The sequence below is a fragment of the Desmodus rotundus genome, chromosome 10 (assembly GCF_022682495.2).
Source record: "Desmodus rotundus isolate HL8 chromosome 10, HLdesRot8A.1, whole genome shotgun sequence".
NCBI classification, from domain to species: Eukaryota; Metazoa; Chordata; class Mammalia; order Chiroptera; family Phyllostomidae; genus Desmodus; species Desmodus rotundus.
Genome location: NC_071396.1, coordinates 29,246,815 through 29,264,052, shown reverse-complemented (window position 1 = coordinate 29,264,052; position 17,238 = coordinate 29,246,815). Strand labels below are relative to the sequence as shown.

General features: G+C 54.3%; 1 protein-coding gene across 1 annotated transcript in view; it reads right to left on the bottom strand.

The window, feature by feature from the left end:
• LOC112306129 (protein FAM169B) overlaps positions 1-14,909 on the bottom strand; it is a 40,510-nt gene extending 25,601 nt beyond the window's left edge. The window contains exons 1-2 of the mRNA XM_053913268.2: positions 14,777-14,909; positions 2,070-2,200 (exon numbers count right to left, since the gene is read on the bottom strand). Of these exons, the coding sequence (XP_053769243.1) occupies positions 2,070-2,200; positions 14,777-14,807 (162 nt within the window). The 5' untranslated portion in view covers positions 14,808-14,909. The remainder of the gene's footprint in view (positions 1-2,069; positions 2,201-14,776) is intronic.
• Between the last annotated feature and the right edge of the window lie 2,329 nt (positions 14,910-17,238).

The window sequence follows — 17,238 nt, the reverse complement described above, 5'->3', positions numbered from 1 at the left end:
TTAGCCATCGCAGAAAGGCCACGGTTGCACAGAGGGGGTGTGACAGGATGCAGGCGACGTAAAATGGAAAACTCACCCGCTCTGAGCCAAACTGGAAGGGTGCCCTGGCAAAGGCTCTCTGCCGTCACCTGCCCGGCCCACCTGCTCCTTCTCTCATTCACCTGCCATCTACTCAGGTGCAATCCAACACCCACTCAGGCTCTCCCTTCCACATGCTTCCTTGGGCCTCAGTCTATGACAGCGGAGGGCCACGTCTGTCACACTGGCCTCCACGGCCGTCCTGGGGCCACTCCATGGACAGGCCAAATAGTTTACAAGGAGCGCTCGCTGTTACGAGCAGAAAAATCAGTGAGTATGACTGCATTTCAAATGGGACAGGACCGCTGCAAGACTGACGAGAGTAAATTATGAAAATTAAAGACTTTCAGGAAGACCAGAGTGACGTGCTGCGATACAGGTCTTTCTTTGTGTTTGGAGAAATCTCTCTGGATTCCCAAAGAGAACTTAAATCTTCTAAAAGCGGAAAGGAAGTCCAACACCTTCCCAATTTGGGCTCTTTCAGCCCGGTAAGGGGCAGGAAATCACTACTACTTCTTAACTAACTAACGGAGGCTGTCCCAGGCCTGCCAGGAAACCAAATAATTATCCTCATAAAACGTTCTTTAGAAGGGGATAAGAGAAGAGGGGTACAGTCATTCCAGCATTCCTAGCACATTAAAATGACTTAATTTTGGTAACTGTCTTATTTTATTATGTTTTTGCTAGTAACATGAAATTATTCACACACTGAGCATACACTATTTTAGGTTTTTAAAAAGTGACGTAATCCATAAAGACGTGTGAAATAAAAGGTGATCAAAAGCTCACCCATAAGTCCTGCAGGGCGTACGTCACCACAAGTCTCAGGTCACCCAGCATTTCCCACACTCCCTCCAAGCTGCTGCCCCCAGCCACCAGCCACTAGCCACCAGCCCCCTAAGGGTAAGGCCCTGCCTGGACGACACGCTGGCTTTCCTCTCTGCTTCAGCCGCCACTAGGGGGCGCTAAGAGCGTGCACGGACAGTGGTGGCCTCAGCAGAGGATCCCCAGCTAATCACAGGTGGGAGCTGGACTCTCGGAGTTGATTACAAATCTCAAGGAAGCCACACTACATAAACTGCGCAGACCGTTGTGTTAATTCACTCTGGAACAACTCTGGCACACTGAAAAGAAACCCTCTCCTCCCCAACCCACTTCGCGGCCAGAGAGCAACAACTTCTGGGCTGAGTAAAATCTCACGTGTACAAAAGAAGAAAACCTTGCCTCTTTCCACAAACCAGCCTCAAATCTGCAAGAAACGTGCCTGACTCAAGTGCAGCCCCAGATTCACATGTTCTTTTTACTCACTGCGGTGGGGAAAAAAGATCTTAAAAGTAACAAAATGTCTAAGTTTGACCCCCCTTCCAGACTTTAAAGGGGAACCAAAGATCGTCAGTGACCCCGCCCACCGTGCTGATAAAAGATTCCCATCCCTCTCCATTCCCTCCTCGTCCATGTTCAAGTGCAGTCTTATCAGTGCTAAACATCGTGATGGCTGTCACTCATCCCAACTAGTGTAAATCATTCCAATCACAAAATTTTAGAACTGGGCCAAACCTCAAGAGGTAAAGACTGACCAATGCCCTCGTTTTACAAACGGGGAAACAGAGGCCCAGCCAGGCATTACATACAGTATCTCAATGGATTCTCATAACCACAGTACAAGGCCAGCTTTGTCACTGTCCCAGCGTTAGAGATGAGAACACCGAAACCGGAGCAGTAAAGACACTTGCTTAAGGTCACACAGCCAGGAAGTGGTAGACATGGGATTTGCAACAGGCTGCGTGGCGCACTCCCTGGCAGAACCCAGCTCCTCTGCCGGACTCCAGAGTCCCAGTCCAGGATTCCGTCTGCTTCTCAAGGTAGAATTAGTACAGCATTTGTTGCAGAAGGTTTCTCCTTTGAAGCTGTAATAATCTTTCACTAACATCTTACTTTCGAACAAGTCAGATTTTTCCGAGCTCTCCAGCAACGAGGAGGAACAGACATACCTGCTCCCCAGTGGGAAGGGAGAAGACTCCGGCCTCGGGCTGTGTTCCCGCCCTCAGCGCGGCATAGTATGCCAGGGCGGCTTCCCGGTACCCATCGGGGTCATCTTCCAAAACATCCACGGGGTAGCCACCTGCAAGGGGAAAGAGAAGGCAAGACGTGCTATCAGTCTGACTCTTGTTAAAGGGAAAGTCACTTATTTCTTGAAGATTTTGTTTTTAAAAAGCATCCAAAAGGACACTTGCTTTAAACATTACGGTCACCCATTTCTTTTAACGAGAAAGAGAAACACAGTGCAGCAGCAGGCAGCGAAGGAAAATAAAAGGCTCTCCTGATGGCGGGGTTGGCACCAGCCCCAGGGAGGCGGGAGGCTGCACACGGACCCTCTCAGACGGCCGCGGAAACCTCCTTTCTACACCCAGGCCACCAGGTGGCTTCTCAGAGGGTAAGCCACAACAGCCACGTGCCCGAGATGGGCTGGCCAGAGCCCTGCTGACTCTGACAAGACCGAGCTGGAGCTGGGGTGTGCCAGCGTGCGAGCATGCGCAGGCTGCTAAGATCTGCCGCTTCTGCTTTGACAGGGCTGCTTTTCGTGGGGGAGTTTATGTGTCCAGGTGAGTGCGACTCGTGAGACTGCACACGTAAACTTACAGCACCTCTCCCTCATCGCCACACTTTTGGAGGAAAGTTATATCCTGACATAATCACATAAATTGACGGCATCCAATTCAGCTGGGCAGTGGCAGTTGGTTTTCCCAGAGATGCTGGCCAGCCTCTGGCAGGCACGCTCCCCAGTGGGAGGGGCCTCTGTCGTCCCCTCCCCTTCTGGGGACCCTGCGTAGGATTCAACTCTGGGCCTCCTATGAGTAGAGGAGGCAGGTGGAGGAGGCTGCTGGAGCAGCTGTTTCTCTCCTTCCTCCTCCCGGGCCCCTCCTCTCCACCTCGTCCTCCACACACACTTGCAAGGAAGCAGCTCCCCATCACTACAATGAGCCAAGATGCAGCCAGCACCCAGTAAGACATGACCACCTGCAGGCCGAACCCCACTGCTTCCCAAGCAGGTGGACCGAGCCTGCCAGCCTGCCCACTCAGCCTCTCTCCTGCCAACCATCCTGATGCTCCCAGTTCAGGGCCTCAGGGGCTCCCATCATCTCTGCACTCACTCCCCTCCCACCCACCAGCCCGTCACAGGAACCACAAAGCTAGGCTTCCTGCGCCCAGGTGCCCGCCAATTCGGCAGTCACTCCCATGTGCAGGTGAGGATGTGAGGCCTGGAGAGGAGGGTGCGGTGTCAGGTGGTGGCAACACCAGGGCCTGAAGGCCTGTCTGATTCTGAGACCCGTGTCAAACATGCAGATCATCAGTGACCCCACTGAAACACTCTCCTGTACCCACCCCTGAAGGCTCTGTACACATCCCCTGCCCTGCAGCCCCCCAAGTACCTGGCTCCTCCTGCCTTGTCCTCCTCAGGCCCATCTGAAAGGCCAGCACAACTGGGAGCCTTCCTGGAGCCTGGAGAGGCAAGGGCTCAGGAGGCCACCAAGTCCTGGGTTCGAATCCCAGCTGGCTCTAGGAGGGGAGTTAGTATCCCTTCCCCCCTCCTCGTCCTACAGGACCTCACACACCTTGGTCTTGGCCCTTCACTCCCCCCCCACCCCGGAAGTGAAGGGCTCCTCAGGGCACACTGAGAGCAGCCTCCCTCCTCTCCCTGACCCCACAAAGACCCCTCCCCATGCCTTTCCCACTCAGAAATCTGGGCAGTGGCTCAGCTGAGCTCTCTGTTCAAAGTGTTCACTTCACCTACCTGGTCAAGTGCCCCACCCACCACAGGTATAAGAGAAGACCCGGTGCCCGCCCAAACACGAGAAGGAGGGCAGACTGGGGAGGGGGCTGTGTCACACTGGGCCCCCACTGGGTCACATGCTTGCCAGTGAGACCCACATCGATAGCTCTCTTGCTCACAGCGCCACCAGGGGCATCCACCCCTTCAGGGGCAGTGACACCTGCCAATGCTACTCTGCGGCTGGCCCCATAGGAGCGGAGGTCTACACACCAGACCCTGGCCTTCAGCCCACTCAGACGAGGGTGAGGGCTGACAAGGAGCCCCATCAGCCAGCCCCGTGGAGAGGCTGGGTGTGGCTCGCTGAGGCCCCTAGTGACAGGGAGGACACTGTTGTCATACTGGCTGGGTTTCCCTGGAGGGGCACAGGGCAGGGACACCTCTCCCAAGACCACTGGGCCCAGAGGCCTGGCTACCCCTGGGTCCCCACAGCCTGCCAAGGACTGCTTGGTACCGGTCTGCGTGCGTGTGGCCAGGGGAAACGCAGAGTCCGGGTCCACTCCTTGCACACCACAGTCATTTCCCCGCGGTTCCCCTGCCAGGGTGTGAAGCCCCCTCAAAGAACCCAGTGAATGGTGTCCCAAGGGCACCGGGGCCCATGCTGGCTCTACTGCCTGGCCAGACCTGAAGGGGGTCCCTCGGGGGTCTTCACACAGGAAGCCCAGCAGAATTGATGCTGAGAGTGGGGCGGCGTGGGCCTGCGCCTGGGGAGCAGGACCCCAAGGACCAATGGACCCTCCCTCCAGGCAAAGGGTTCCCAAATACCTCAGTGCCCACGCCAGCGCGGCACCCACATTTGGTTCCCCTTTAAGGTCTGGAAGCGAGGCAGGGGCCCCTGTACCTGCCACACCGGGCCTGCTGCACCCCAAGCAGCTTGAGGGACAAGGGGAGGCCGAGACTCTCAGCCTTTTGGTTCTAATTAGTGCTCTTCCTTCCAGGGAAGTTCCCCCACCAGAGAAGCTCAGCAGCTACCCTCTTACACAGAAAACATCTGGGTTAGCACTCTGCAAACCAGGCCAGAGTGAACAGCAGCGGGAAAGGCAGGAGAGACGGGGGCATCTGACGCCAGCCAGGGAGAGGGCCCCTCCCCAACCCTAAGGAACACACATACACACACATACACACAACCCTGCTCACATGCCAGGGAGGAAGGAAGCCCCCCGCCCACCCGCAAGCTGCAGGGGCTCGCCTGGGCAGCGCAGAGGGGCCTGAGGAAATAAACAAGTCGGGGCGCCTTACGCACAGCCCGCACTGGAGGCCGAGGCAGGCCGCTGGCTCGCTGCAGTGGTGACGGAAGGCAGACTGGGCAGGGGCGTCCAGATGTGCAGCACTAACAGGCTCTGATGGCTTGGACTGAACAGGAAATATTTCTCCAAAGCCAAAGGAATGTAATCTTTTCAGTACAGTGTAAACCGCTTTTATGCAAAAAGGGCCCATGGTTGAAATGATAATTCATTGCAGGCTGTAAAGAAATGGAAATCCCCAAACGAACCCCAACTTTAAGAATTCATTGTAAGCATATGTCGGCTGTAGTCACCCAAGAAACAAAAACATTCTTCTAGGGAAAATGATTCCATCATTCTGGATCTTTGAACAAAGCTTCAGCTCCCAGGGTTGCTTGAAAGGCGTGCCACACCCCCAAGCCAGGCCTGGATCCCCCAGGGACCAGCCAGCCTCTGCTGGGGGAGCCATTGCTTGGGAGATGGGCGGGGCCTGATGCTCGAGGGCTTTCCCAGCATCCAGAGGTCCTCCCTATGTAAACAGTAATGCCAGTCAATGAGACCCTCACAAGGGTCAACGCCTTGCACTGAACCATTGATGAAGCACCGCTTGCAGAGCATTCTCTCCAAAGACCGCTTCACCGCAAAGATTGGGGAATTCTCTCATTGCAGCAATGTGTGATTTTTCTCACAGACAAAACAGAGTAAAGGCATTGGACATTTCACTCTGCTCACTCTCAGAACTTCACTGGAGGTCTCTACCCACTGGTAACTGTGCGGCATTGTGTCATTGGAAAAGCTGGCTGGAATCACGTGATCTTTTTAGTAATGGGGACTGTCATTCTAAAATTACAAAAAGAACAATTCTTGCTCACCATGACGTGTGAAAAAGTTTAAGGATGCAAAACTATAAAACAGTATTTGACGTTTGTTTTTAAAATGGTTAAGAGTAGCTATTGCTCGTGCAAAATGTTTTATTTTTGCTTTAACTTTTACAGAAGCAGTGTGTTTTTCCCTTCGGAAATTAATTTTCTTCTAAGAGGAACTTCTTGTAAGAAGGATCCTGGTCACAGAAGAACCCTGACTCAGGGCGTGCAGTGCCTGACCAGGGGCTCGGGAGGGAGCGTGGAGGCTGGTGACTGGGCAGGGAGAAGAGGCCAGGGTGGTGGCAGGGCGAGAGAAGTCTCGGAGGGGTCTGAGCCGGGAAGTTCCGCAAGACCAGGGCGCAGCGTGGGGCCTGCAGGGAGGAGAGTCCCAAATGCCACCTCAGTCGCTCAGAGATCAGGCCCAGCGATTCATCAGGGCCCCCAGCTTCTAGAGAGGCCCACATCTCACTGCACAGTCCAACCCCCGGAGCCGGGTGTCTGTGCGCTTCAGGAGAACGCAGTACCATGAATGCAAACCTCGCCCTGCGCCTCCGGAGCATTAAGCACAGGAGGCCAGAAAGCTGAGCACCGCTTTTAACTTAGAGCAGGGTTGCATTTATCTTCCTGTAACTGGGCTGTGTGTGCAGTGGGAAACACCCAAATACCCACCGCTAGGCGAGGCAGTGCCGGGCTCGCACCCAATACCATGGAATCCGAGGTCTGCGTGACTTTCCCTGTGACTTTCCCGGCCTTAGGCCAGCGTCCCCGTGAGGGTGCCCTGAGGAGCACGAGCCCCACAAGCCACGCAGGGGAGGGGCCTCCGGGGCTCGGAGCCTGTCGGCAGTCAGAAGGTTCAGAAATTCTGCAGCAGCGGGCTTTGCTCAGCCCCACATGCATGTCCCAAACTTACTTAACTGGGGACCCCCGTTCCCAGACACTGACTGACAGGTGCCAACACACACCTTAGAGAAGAGGGCGTTGAAATCATGCCAGGGCGGAGGACCCCTGCTGCCAAACTGACAGCAAACCCGCCAGGGCCCAGACGGGGACGGGGTGTCGACAGCGCAACCCACCACACGGAGAGGCAGGGAACAGAAGGTGAAGCAAATACACGCTGGGCTATTTTTGTTGGTTTTTGAAGAGCAACTGATTGCCAAAACATTCTCAGCGAAGGATTGGAAAAAAAGAAGTTGGAAGACAGAATGCAGAATGTGTTAGAATGTTTCGAGCAGATGAGCACAGCCGTCAGGGAGCAGGCAGCCCGGGGCCTGCAGGGGGTGGCGGGGAAGGTTTTGTGACGGTGACTGACAGGGAGCCTGTTGCTCTGTTATCACATACTTAGTACTGGCCAGTTTGCAACTTGTCATTTCCTTGGCTGGGACCAAATCCCTTGTCCCAAATCTGAGGTGGTAAAACACGCAGATGACTTTCAGTGCCACCCACACAAAAGTGCATGTAACCCCAACTGCTTCTAATACAAAGGTCTCCCAACCTGAGCTTTGGTGAGTCTCCTGCAGGCAAGTGACGCAAAGATAACACTATCTTTCCCCTAGAAGCATGCAAAAGGGTACTCAGCAGGACTGAAACACACCGTTCCTTGTGCATGCAAAGAGGTGCCACCCTTGGGGACAACTGGGGAGCCCTCTCTGGGGCAGACAGGAGGAAGCACATTCTCAGACATCTGCTTCCTTGATGAACGGTGACAGAAGAGGGGTGCTCACTGACAAACGGGAGGAAGGTCAGGCCTTCTCGTCCCTGAACTTGAGCCACTCCCTCCCATGTGGCCACCATTATGGGGTCCTATTAGTCAGACCTTCCCCAGGACAAAAGAGGGCTCTGGCTCATGCTCTGGAACTCGGGGAGAGCCTGACTCTGTGTCCTGAATTTAACTGACCAAGAGTTCGTAAATGTACCTGGCATCGACCGGACTGGCACGCAGGGAGGCCCAAACCCAGGTGGGGAAGCTGCGGGGGACCTATGGTCCAGAATGGAGCGGGGCCCCGCCACACAGCGCACGACCAGAGAAGGAGAAATCACCCCTCACCCCTGTGCTCCCACCATTTAGTCACAGAGTTACAGCTCTCAGAACTAGCCCCCTCTGCGTGTGTTCATAGACTTCCTGTACTTGTACCTGGACGTCACCTCCTTGACTGTCCTTCTGCTACACTGCAGATGGTGACGCCCCTGAGGAGGAGCAAAAATGGGTTTCTACCTGGCCACCCAAGTAACAAGGGGGTGGAAAGCAGACTAGTCCCCAGTGTCCACACCCAGTTCTAGACTGTCTCGGGACACATATAAAAAACTGCCACGACGTGCTCGGCACAAACCACAGAATGAGACGCACAAACACTGCAAATGCTGGAACTATCCGACACGGAAGACACTGACATTAAACATGTTAAAGAAGTTTAAACAGGGAATTTACAGGGCCAAGGTTTTTCAGCTGCCCTCCAAGACTGTGGGGAAAGAAAGCAGATCTCCTAGAAATGGACGTGTTAAACAGCCAGTGCATTGGACCACATATATGAAGAAGTCGCCCAGCACGCAGCACAGAAAAACAGCACGCAGAAGACACGCAAGGCAGGCTAAGAGACATGGAGAGCAGAGTGATGAGGCCCAGTGACAACGTAGCTGGAGTTCCAGAAAGAGAAGAAGATAATAAAGAAGAGCCAAGATTTGAAGAAACAACAACTGAATTGTTTTCAGAATTAGTGAAAAATACCAACACTCGGATTCCAGAATCCAAATCAACCCCAAAGCAGGAAAGAGAAAAAAAAAATCTCACCCAAACTCACTGTGGTCAGACTGCAAAACGACAGACAGGAAAAGGTGACCCTAAAAGCAGCCGGAAGGGACACCCAGACCCCCCCACAGCCAGCAGCCGTGGGCACCCGTGGGCAATGCGCGAGTGTGGTTAAGGCACAAAGGAAGATGCCTTCACTCTCCACCTTGCAGAAGTGACTTCCAAGAACGGGAGTGCACCAGGCAAATGTTTAGGAAAACAGAGCCTGCGTAAGCTGACGACCAGCATATTCTCACTTTACTTCCAACAGATGCCTGTCAGGAGAAAAGAAAATGACCTCATGAAAAGTTAGGCCAGCAGGACAGGAAGCAAAGAAGCTAAGACCGGTGGATAAAGACCAAGCCAGTGCCAACCACCAAAGCAAAACCAGCTCATCTGAGGGGATTAAAGCGTCACAACAGACTGAGGGGCTGTTAACTACAGCCTGTAAACTGAAAGCAGCAAAGGCCTGATAGGACTCCAGAAAAAATTTAGAACTGATGAAATGTCCGAAGTAATTGGAGGTAATATGCATATTACAATTTCTAAGCGAGCCCCTAAAAGAACAAAAACATAGACATTACATTTCAAAACAGGAGAGAAAATGGAATTAGGGCAAGAATGGGGGGGAATCTCAATTTAAAAGATGGCAAGAAATGAAAACAAGATGATGTGTGTTTAATTGAATGCATATTTGTTATTAATTTAAATTCATCTTTATTTCAGTATTTAATGGTTATGATTAAAGACAGATATTCGTCAACAAATAACTAGACTAGGTTTCTGGCAGGACAGATTTTGTTTTATTAGTGTTTTCACCCCACGTACTTGTAAAGATTTTAATAATGCTTATTCAATATTCATGTGTTGTAAAAAAATACTAGGCAACCTCTCCCTCTCCATTACTTCTTCCTTTCCAAGATGCTCTGACAGCCTCAACGTGGGCGACAGATGTACGTCACAGAAGCCACTTACTGGGAAACACAAGGTCAAGACGGACAATTCCCGGGGCGTTGGACCCCCTGCTCACCCTCACACAGGCGCCACCCACAGCTCACTGAGGGGCAGCGCCTGTAACACCGGGCGAGGGGCAGGCAGACGCCACTGTGAGGGGAAGGCTTATGCAAGGTGAGGTCTCCACAGCACGGGAAATGAACATGGCGCTCTCTCTGTGTTAGTGGAACTTGCAAGTAGTGGTTAGAGACTCGGTTTCCAAGAAAAACACATTTATCTTCATTTCTGCAAGCCAAGGAAACCCAGCAGTCTAGGAGGTATGGGGCCCTGGGAGCCCCCAGCACACACAGGGACAGGAGCCCCAGGGCCCTCCCTCCTGAGCCCAGCCCTGGGCCCCTGGCTGCAGGGCTTTGCAGGAGCACAGAGGCATCAGAGGGCACCTGGGGCTGGCCAGGCTGCGGGCAGGGGCGAAGTGGGCACCCAGGGCGCTGACGGCCTGGGAGTGTGAGAAGGCTCCCGGGGGACCAGCAAAGGGGGCAGAAGGGTGGCCTCTGAAGTCAAACACACTGGGTCCCTCCCCACGCTTGCTGACGGCTGCCTTGGGACCGAAACCCCACGGCAGAGGAGGGGTGCACTGAGAGCAGGTGCACTCCCTCCTCTGCAAACCACACAGCCACCGCAGAATAAGCGTCACTCAAAGGCCCCAGGTCCTCAACGGCTACTGGCAGTCACTGAACTGCAGATGCCACCCCGCACCCCCCCCCACCAGGAACCGTGACCTTAAAGCCTCGTGACACGGGGGAGGAGGGGTATCTGACTGACCAATGTGATGGGATTTTGCCCTGAAATTGGTTTCTAAGCCACACAACACAGCAGAAAACACAGCCATTTTTCTAGAACCCTCTGTTTGGAACTTCCACAGACCAAGCTACAAACAGGCACCGTCATCAGAGGAACAGGGAGCCAACTGCTGCCGGTCACCGGACTAGGGTTTCAAAGGTCAGAAAGACAACGCCTCAGTGCCCACTGCCTTCCCACCCCCGGCCCAGTCCTGACCGCCGGGTCATTCACTCCGTCCCACCAGGAGGAGGAGGTCAGGGGCCAGCCGTGCCTGGCCTGCCTCGGGCGGCACAGATCCCTGCCTGACACAGTGTGACATCGCCCCTGGGGTCTACAGTCAGGGAGAACCAGGCCTGTCTATGGCACAGGTGCCATTACACGGCAAGGAATCACCACCTGCAGAACAGGGCACACAAACGCCCGGGCCACCGGGAGGGCCCACTCGGGACCCAGCCCTCGCTGAAGAGCGGGGTCCCTAGAGAGACATTCTGGGGGACACATGGACCAGGGGCACCCCAGGAGTGGCCGGCAGCTCACATCACCCCACATCCTAAAGCACCTAACCTGCAGAAGCGTCCTCCCAGCAATCTGTCCTGTAGCCAGGGACTCCCGTGAGGGGCTCCCATCTGGGGTTAGAAGTAACCAACAAGACTCCACAGCCACGTGGACTCTCCAGACGGCCTTGCCCTTCCCCTTCCCTCCTGACCAAGGGGTGGAGACTCCCTGAAGGCCACAGAGCATTCAGCCCCAGTGCCAGCCCCGCCCCGCCCACTGCCCCAGGGAGGCCCTGCCCCCCAGGAACTGAGGCCCCCACACCTGCCAAGCTCGAGTTCCTCTGCAGGGGCGCTCCCGCACAGCTTGGCTAAGGAAGACCCCAAATGGCTGATGAATATTTGACATCTTTGAAGTTTTATGTCAACATGGTGTCTTCTCTGAGGAACTGGCTCACAGATTGCTTCCCTGCTGAGCCTCCAGTCTTGGGGGGCTTGAGGGGAGGGCCACACTTCGAACCTCCCCCAGGCCAGGTCCCTTTCTATGGGGAATCAGACCACCTGCCCCCATGTGAATCCCCACACTGCCACCCACCAGCAAGGAGACCTTAAGACATGTTACTTCATCTCTGAGCCTCTGCTTCCTCACCAGTAAGACAGGGACAAAGGTAGTAACTGCACTTACTATCTATGACGGGGTCAGCAAAGGGGACGCTTGCCACGGCCTCAGCGAGACACCCGGTACACAGTCAGTGCTCCTCAGGACTAGGTTCCCAAAAAGGATTTCCAGTCTCCCAAAGCCCATAGGGGAAATGCCACCCTCCTCACTGACACCGCCACTCCAAGCTCAGCCTTCTCCCTGCCCTCGTCCCGTTTTGAAAGAGCAGTGGCACCTGCCCAGCCTAGAAGCTGTGACATGCCGACCCCTGCCCTCCTTCTGGGTTGGCCCAGGTCTGCCCCTGCCAGCCTCCCTCGGCACCCAGCCTGCCTACGGCTTCTTTTCTTTCTGGTCTCCCCTCCTTCGGGTCTGGGTCTCAAACCAGGGTGTCAGAACCCCCTCTTGAACCCTCAGCTCCTGGCCTCCCATCGCCCAGGGGATGCACGGCACGGCTCTCTCCACCCAGCTGCAGGGGTCCCCACCTGAGTGCAGGGCAGGCGCCGGCTTTTCTAGATCCCTCCTCCACTCTGGAGTCTAGAGACCGCTCCTTCAGTGGTGCCACCTCTGTCCCTGTCCCCCTGCCCCAAGCTCCAAGTCGCCCTGGATTCTCCTCCTTGCTTGGACCTTTCCTGTCTACAAAGCTCTGCTTTGTCTCCACTGCCCAAGCCCTGACTTTCCTAAAGTGGAACCCTGAACCGGCTTCCCAAACGGAGGTTACAAAATAGGCAATCCTCACAAACAAACTGAAATTCGGGGTGTAAACAGAAGGGGCCAGGAACGGACAAATGGCCTTCTCTGTCTACTCTGAATTTCAAGCTAGGCCAGAAGTCAGCTCTGACAAACACTGGGTCGCATTTAATCCCCACAAGGCAGTTTAAGTCCTTGTTTTACAGACAGGGAAGTTCAAAGTGGAGGATGAGGGGAGTAACAGGACCGGGCTGTGTCTGGCTTTCGTTGCCTTTCCTACTATACTCCGAGCTGAGAGGACAAGGACAGATGGTCCGGTGGAGCCTAGGGTCTTCAGCATCAGGGAAATTACACACACACACACACACACACACACACACACACACACGTTCAGGGTGGGGGAGGGGAGAGAACGTGTGTGGTCCTGAGGCACGAGGCACGCCTTGAATTATTACTGGGGGTGCTCCCAAAGCCCCCTGGGATAGCAGCCCCTCACTGGGGATCACATCGATCACACCGATCAGACACACCAACGTCAAATGGCCTCATCTAAATGGAGAACACATCTCCACAGGGGGCGGGGGGTCGCATGCCCTCTCCCCACATCTGGCGCCTGGGAACTGGACAGAGGCTTATCTGGAAACAGGGTTCTCAGTGGACGGCTTCCTTGTGGAAGGGAAAAGGTTCCTCCCGCCCAGAGGGTTGGCTGCAGCCTCTTTTGGAAGCGGGCTGCCAGAGCCTGGACCACAGCTCAGCTACGTGAAGCCCCGGTCCTTTAGGGTCCGGCCCACGTGGAAATGAGTCGTGGGCGACCGCTGTGTGTCATTCGGGCCATCAGCAACCAAGCAAGCCACAGCGAACGTGGAGATCAGGACAGGAAGACCCTTAAAGCGCTCGGGCCAACCACACTTTTCAGAAGATGAAGTTGATCATCGTTCTTCCTGTAGGAAGGGAGTGGGCCTGGTGGAACCCACACCGCTCTGCACAGCAGGTGGGAGCAACTCTGACTCACAGTGCCGCCCACCCAGGTGCAGGCAGGCTGAGCGTTAAAACATATGAGAGAGCGTGTGTGGCCCTGAGCCATGCCTTGAATGACTATTGGGGGTGCTCCCAAAGCCCCCCCTAAGTCCTTCAGTGGGCAAAATCTCCATTTCGGGCACAAAGAAAACGACATCAAAGAGTAAGTCTCTTTCTCTGCCCCAGTTCTCACACATATGAACTGGTGGCCGCACGCACTACCCACAGCCAGGCCAACCAGCATTTCAGAAAGGACCACGGAAAAAGTTCAGAAAGGAAAGAGCACTGTCACCTGTGAAAGCAGAGGCAGAACACCCTTTGTCAATCTCTAGACCAGTGAGAACTTCCCTGAGGAATGTAAGTAATTCATCTGATTGGCTAGTGGTCACCTCCCCTCCTTAACTCAACCTGACGTCAGAGGAAAAAGCACTCAAAGTCACAGCTCTCACATGCAGGTCACAAAAACAAGTATGGTAGGTCCTCACTTAAGGTCCTGAGTAGTTCTAGGACTTCATGCAGGACAGGTACAATGAAACCAATTCTGCCACAGGCTGAGATAAACAAGAGTTAGGTGCCCACCGCATCTCCTTAAACTAAAACCACATTGTTTCTAACCAAGGAGCAGCCAGCTGCACAGTCAGCCCCATTTAAGGATGGGATGCGTTCTGAGAAATGTATCCTTAGGCCATTTCTTTCAAGTTGTGCCAACCATCAGGGGACTTCCCCTAAGCCTGCTCCCATGCAAACGCTCCCTCTTTCCCAGGAGTTGCAGAAAAACCTCTGCGGAGCTGTGTCACGTGCTTTCCCTCCTCCAGAACCAGTGGCGCAGGGCCCCACTCGGCGGGAGGCAGCGTGCTCCAGGTGGTGCCCAGACACCTAGACTCCACTTCCGCAGCACCCACTGCCTGGGGCAGAGCTAGCCGTCCCCAAGGGGGCGGGAGGGGCGCCTGCGGTACCCCGAGCAGTGCCTTTCCTGTGTCACAGACAAGGCCACCAAGGCAAAGAGCTCCCCAAAGCCAGGTCAGTCGGCCCTGTAACCGGGTGGCCCAGGGGGCGGCCGGGGGAGTCAGGGTCTGCTCCTCCCAGAGGGGCGTGCCAGAACCCCACCAGCCTGCCACCCGACGTCCTGCCTGCCCACCTTTCCCTGGAGGCGACAGGTGCACAGATCGCGGAGCCCTGGCGTCAACTCAGGGAAAGTTTCCCTGGCCGCCGTGCGCTGTTTACAGTCTCATTTTGCAGCGCCTGAGCCCTGAGCGATCTGGCCAGCCCAGCCATTGAAACCCGACACTCGGGGAGGGGCTGTCGGGTAGACTGCGGCAGGCAGGCTCCGCTGGCCGGCCACGGCTCCCCTTACCTGCGGCTCTTTGAGCCGTTCCAGCCTCCATGCTCCTGTCCAGCTCCTGCTGTGGTGACGCGCCACCCTGCAGGCCAACTTCACCTCCACAGCTCCACCCCCGCCCCGGGGCCCCGCCGCTCCTTCCCCTGGGGTTGCCCCACTCCCATCCTCTGGGGCTGCCCTGACCCTTCCCACCTTGTCCCCGGCAGGGGAGTGGACACCACACAGGCTTCATCACTAGCGACCCCTGGCTCCCAAAGTTTGCAAAGCGAGTTCGCCACTTCCAGGAAGTATTTAATTCCCCTTCATTCTTTGGAATAGGAAACTGTTCGTGCCCCCACCCCTCACCAGGGCCCCTGGGCCTTTACCCCCTCTCCACGCCCCCTCCCACCTCCTTCTGTTCCTATGGACAAGAAACGTTCACATTTTCCCTTTTCGAAAATTTACAGTTGAGACATGAAAGGCGCCCGTGACAAAGGACGTCCAGGAATATTTACTGCCCATTCCTCCGTCGCCCCCATTTTCCCTGACAACTGTAGAGCTGCCGCTTTTGCAGGGGACTAAGTCTTTCAGTGATTCGATCTTCAAGCTCACACTCACTTGAAATAGTGAAAGTCAACCTGAGGCCCTTGTGTCTCCAGCATGTCCTGGCCCGATTCAAGGTGCTTCTCACAGAGGAAGAGGGGAGCAGGGCGGGGCTTTAGAGCCAGCGGCCTTGGACCCCAGGCCTGTGGCCGGTCTGCGGGAGCCTTCCCTCTTTGGTTGGCAGTTCTGGAGTTTGGGGGACTGGTCCCCTCACAGGCATCCTAAACCCTCTGGGCCTCTGTCCCTGATTGGGCCTGGCCCCCATTGGCCTGCCTCATCCCTCCACTCCAGCAATTAGTCACTGGGGGCTTGGGTGGGGGGAGCCTCCCACCTGAGGAAGGCCAGGGAACCCGCCCCCCCAGACAATGACAAGTGGCTCCAGCCCTGCTTCCCTGCACAAGGCTACAGCGTGCACTCACTGCAGCCCAGCACTGGAAGCTTCCCATCCTTGAGTCACCTCCTGGAAGTCTGAGGGTCACTTTTTACAGTGAGGAAAACACTGGGCAACCTGCGCCGTAGCATTCAGGACACCTAACTCCTCCATCCACGGCCCCCTCATTCCATATGTACTCATTAGTCTCTACTGTGTGCCCTGAATACAGTGAGGACGCCCAGCACGCAGGAAGGGGACTCAGCAAAGACTGCAGCAAGTGCAAAGGCCCTGAGGCACGGACAGGTCTGTTTTGGCTCCTCACCCTTTGTGAGGCTCCACAATCATGGGTGTTCCTTAAGCTCCTGGCACAGAGGGAGGAAGAGTTCTTAACTTCTTTAAAACATGCTTCTTCAAGGCCTTGTTACTTTTTTAAAGTTTTTGTGTTGTTTTAAAAGTACTCACCTAGTACCTGAATACATGTTTCTTCGGGGAGAAAAACTTTTTTAATTATAGAATGAAAAGTCCCCTGCTTCTCATTCAACCCTTCCTCTTTTCCTTCCTGCTTTCTGGGTTTTCTGTCTTGCTTGGGCAGACTGACACTACCTCAAAATTAGAAAATAAATTCTTCTACATTTGCTTCCAATGTTTTCTGACCTTTAGATTTGAATTTTAATCCAAGCATAACTTATTTATGTATGCGATGTAAGAAATCGATCTAATACCAGCCAGGCGTTCCCACACCATTAAGTGCCCCACTAATTTGAATGACTTCCTGTGTCATATATGAACTTCCCATATGTGTCGCAGCTGCGTTATTGGCCATTTTACTATTTCTACAGCAAGGTCACACTACTTTAACTATCATAGCTTTATCAGGTGTTTGGGTGTCTGGGAAGACAAGCCCTTCTTATCAAGTACAGAACCTGCTAGGTAAGGATGCTGAGGTTTGACTGAAATAGCATATACTCTTGAATGTTAATTTGTGTATGAACACCTTTAAAGTTGTGAGTCTCCCCATCAAAAGAAATAAGCACACCCAGGCTTATCATGGCCTCTTATGGGCTTTTTAGCCTCTTACAAATAAATCTAATGTTTCTTGCTAGGTTTAATCCTACATATTTCTGATATTAGTTGGCTGTTGTGAATGGCTGTTTCTCTTCTCCAATCACATTTTCCAGTTGGTTACTACTGGTACATGAGAAAACCACTGGCTTTGGTATTCGCCAGTCTCACATGCAGCCAGTTGCATGAGACCCAAATGGTTCTGAGAGTAGATTGTCACAGATTCTCTAAGTACACAGTCAGACTCTCTGAAAATACACTGCTGGATTTCTGCACTTACCTCAAACCTACTGGGCCACTTAGCACACACTTCTGACACCAAAACCGCCCTTGACCAAACAAGAAAATATTGCCTACACGTGTGTCCCAGAGAGCGTGTGTTCCGTACGGTCTCCCTCTCACGCCAGGAGGCCTCACCCACTGGGCTGCATCCTCACCTGGCCCCATTCACCTGCGCAGG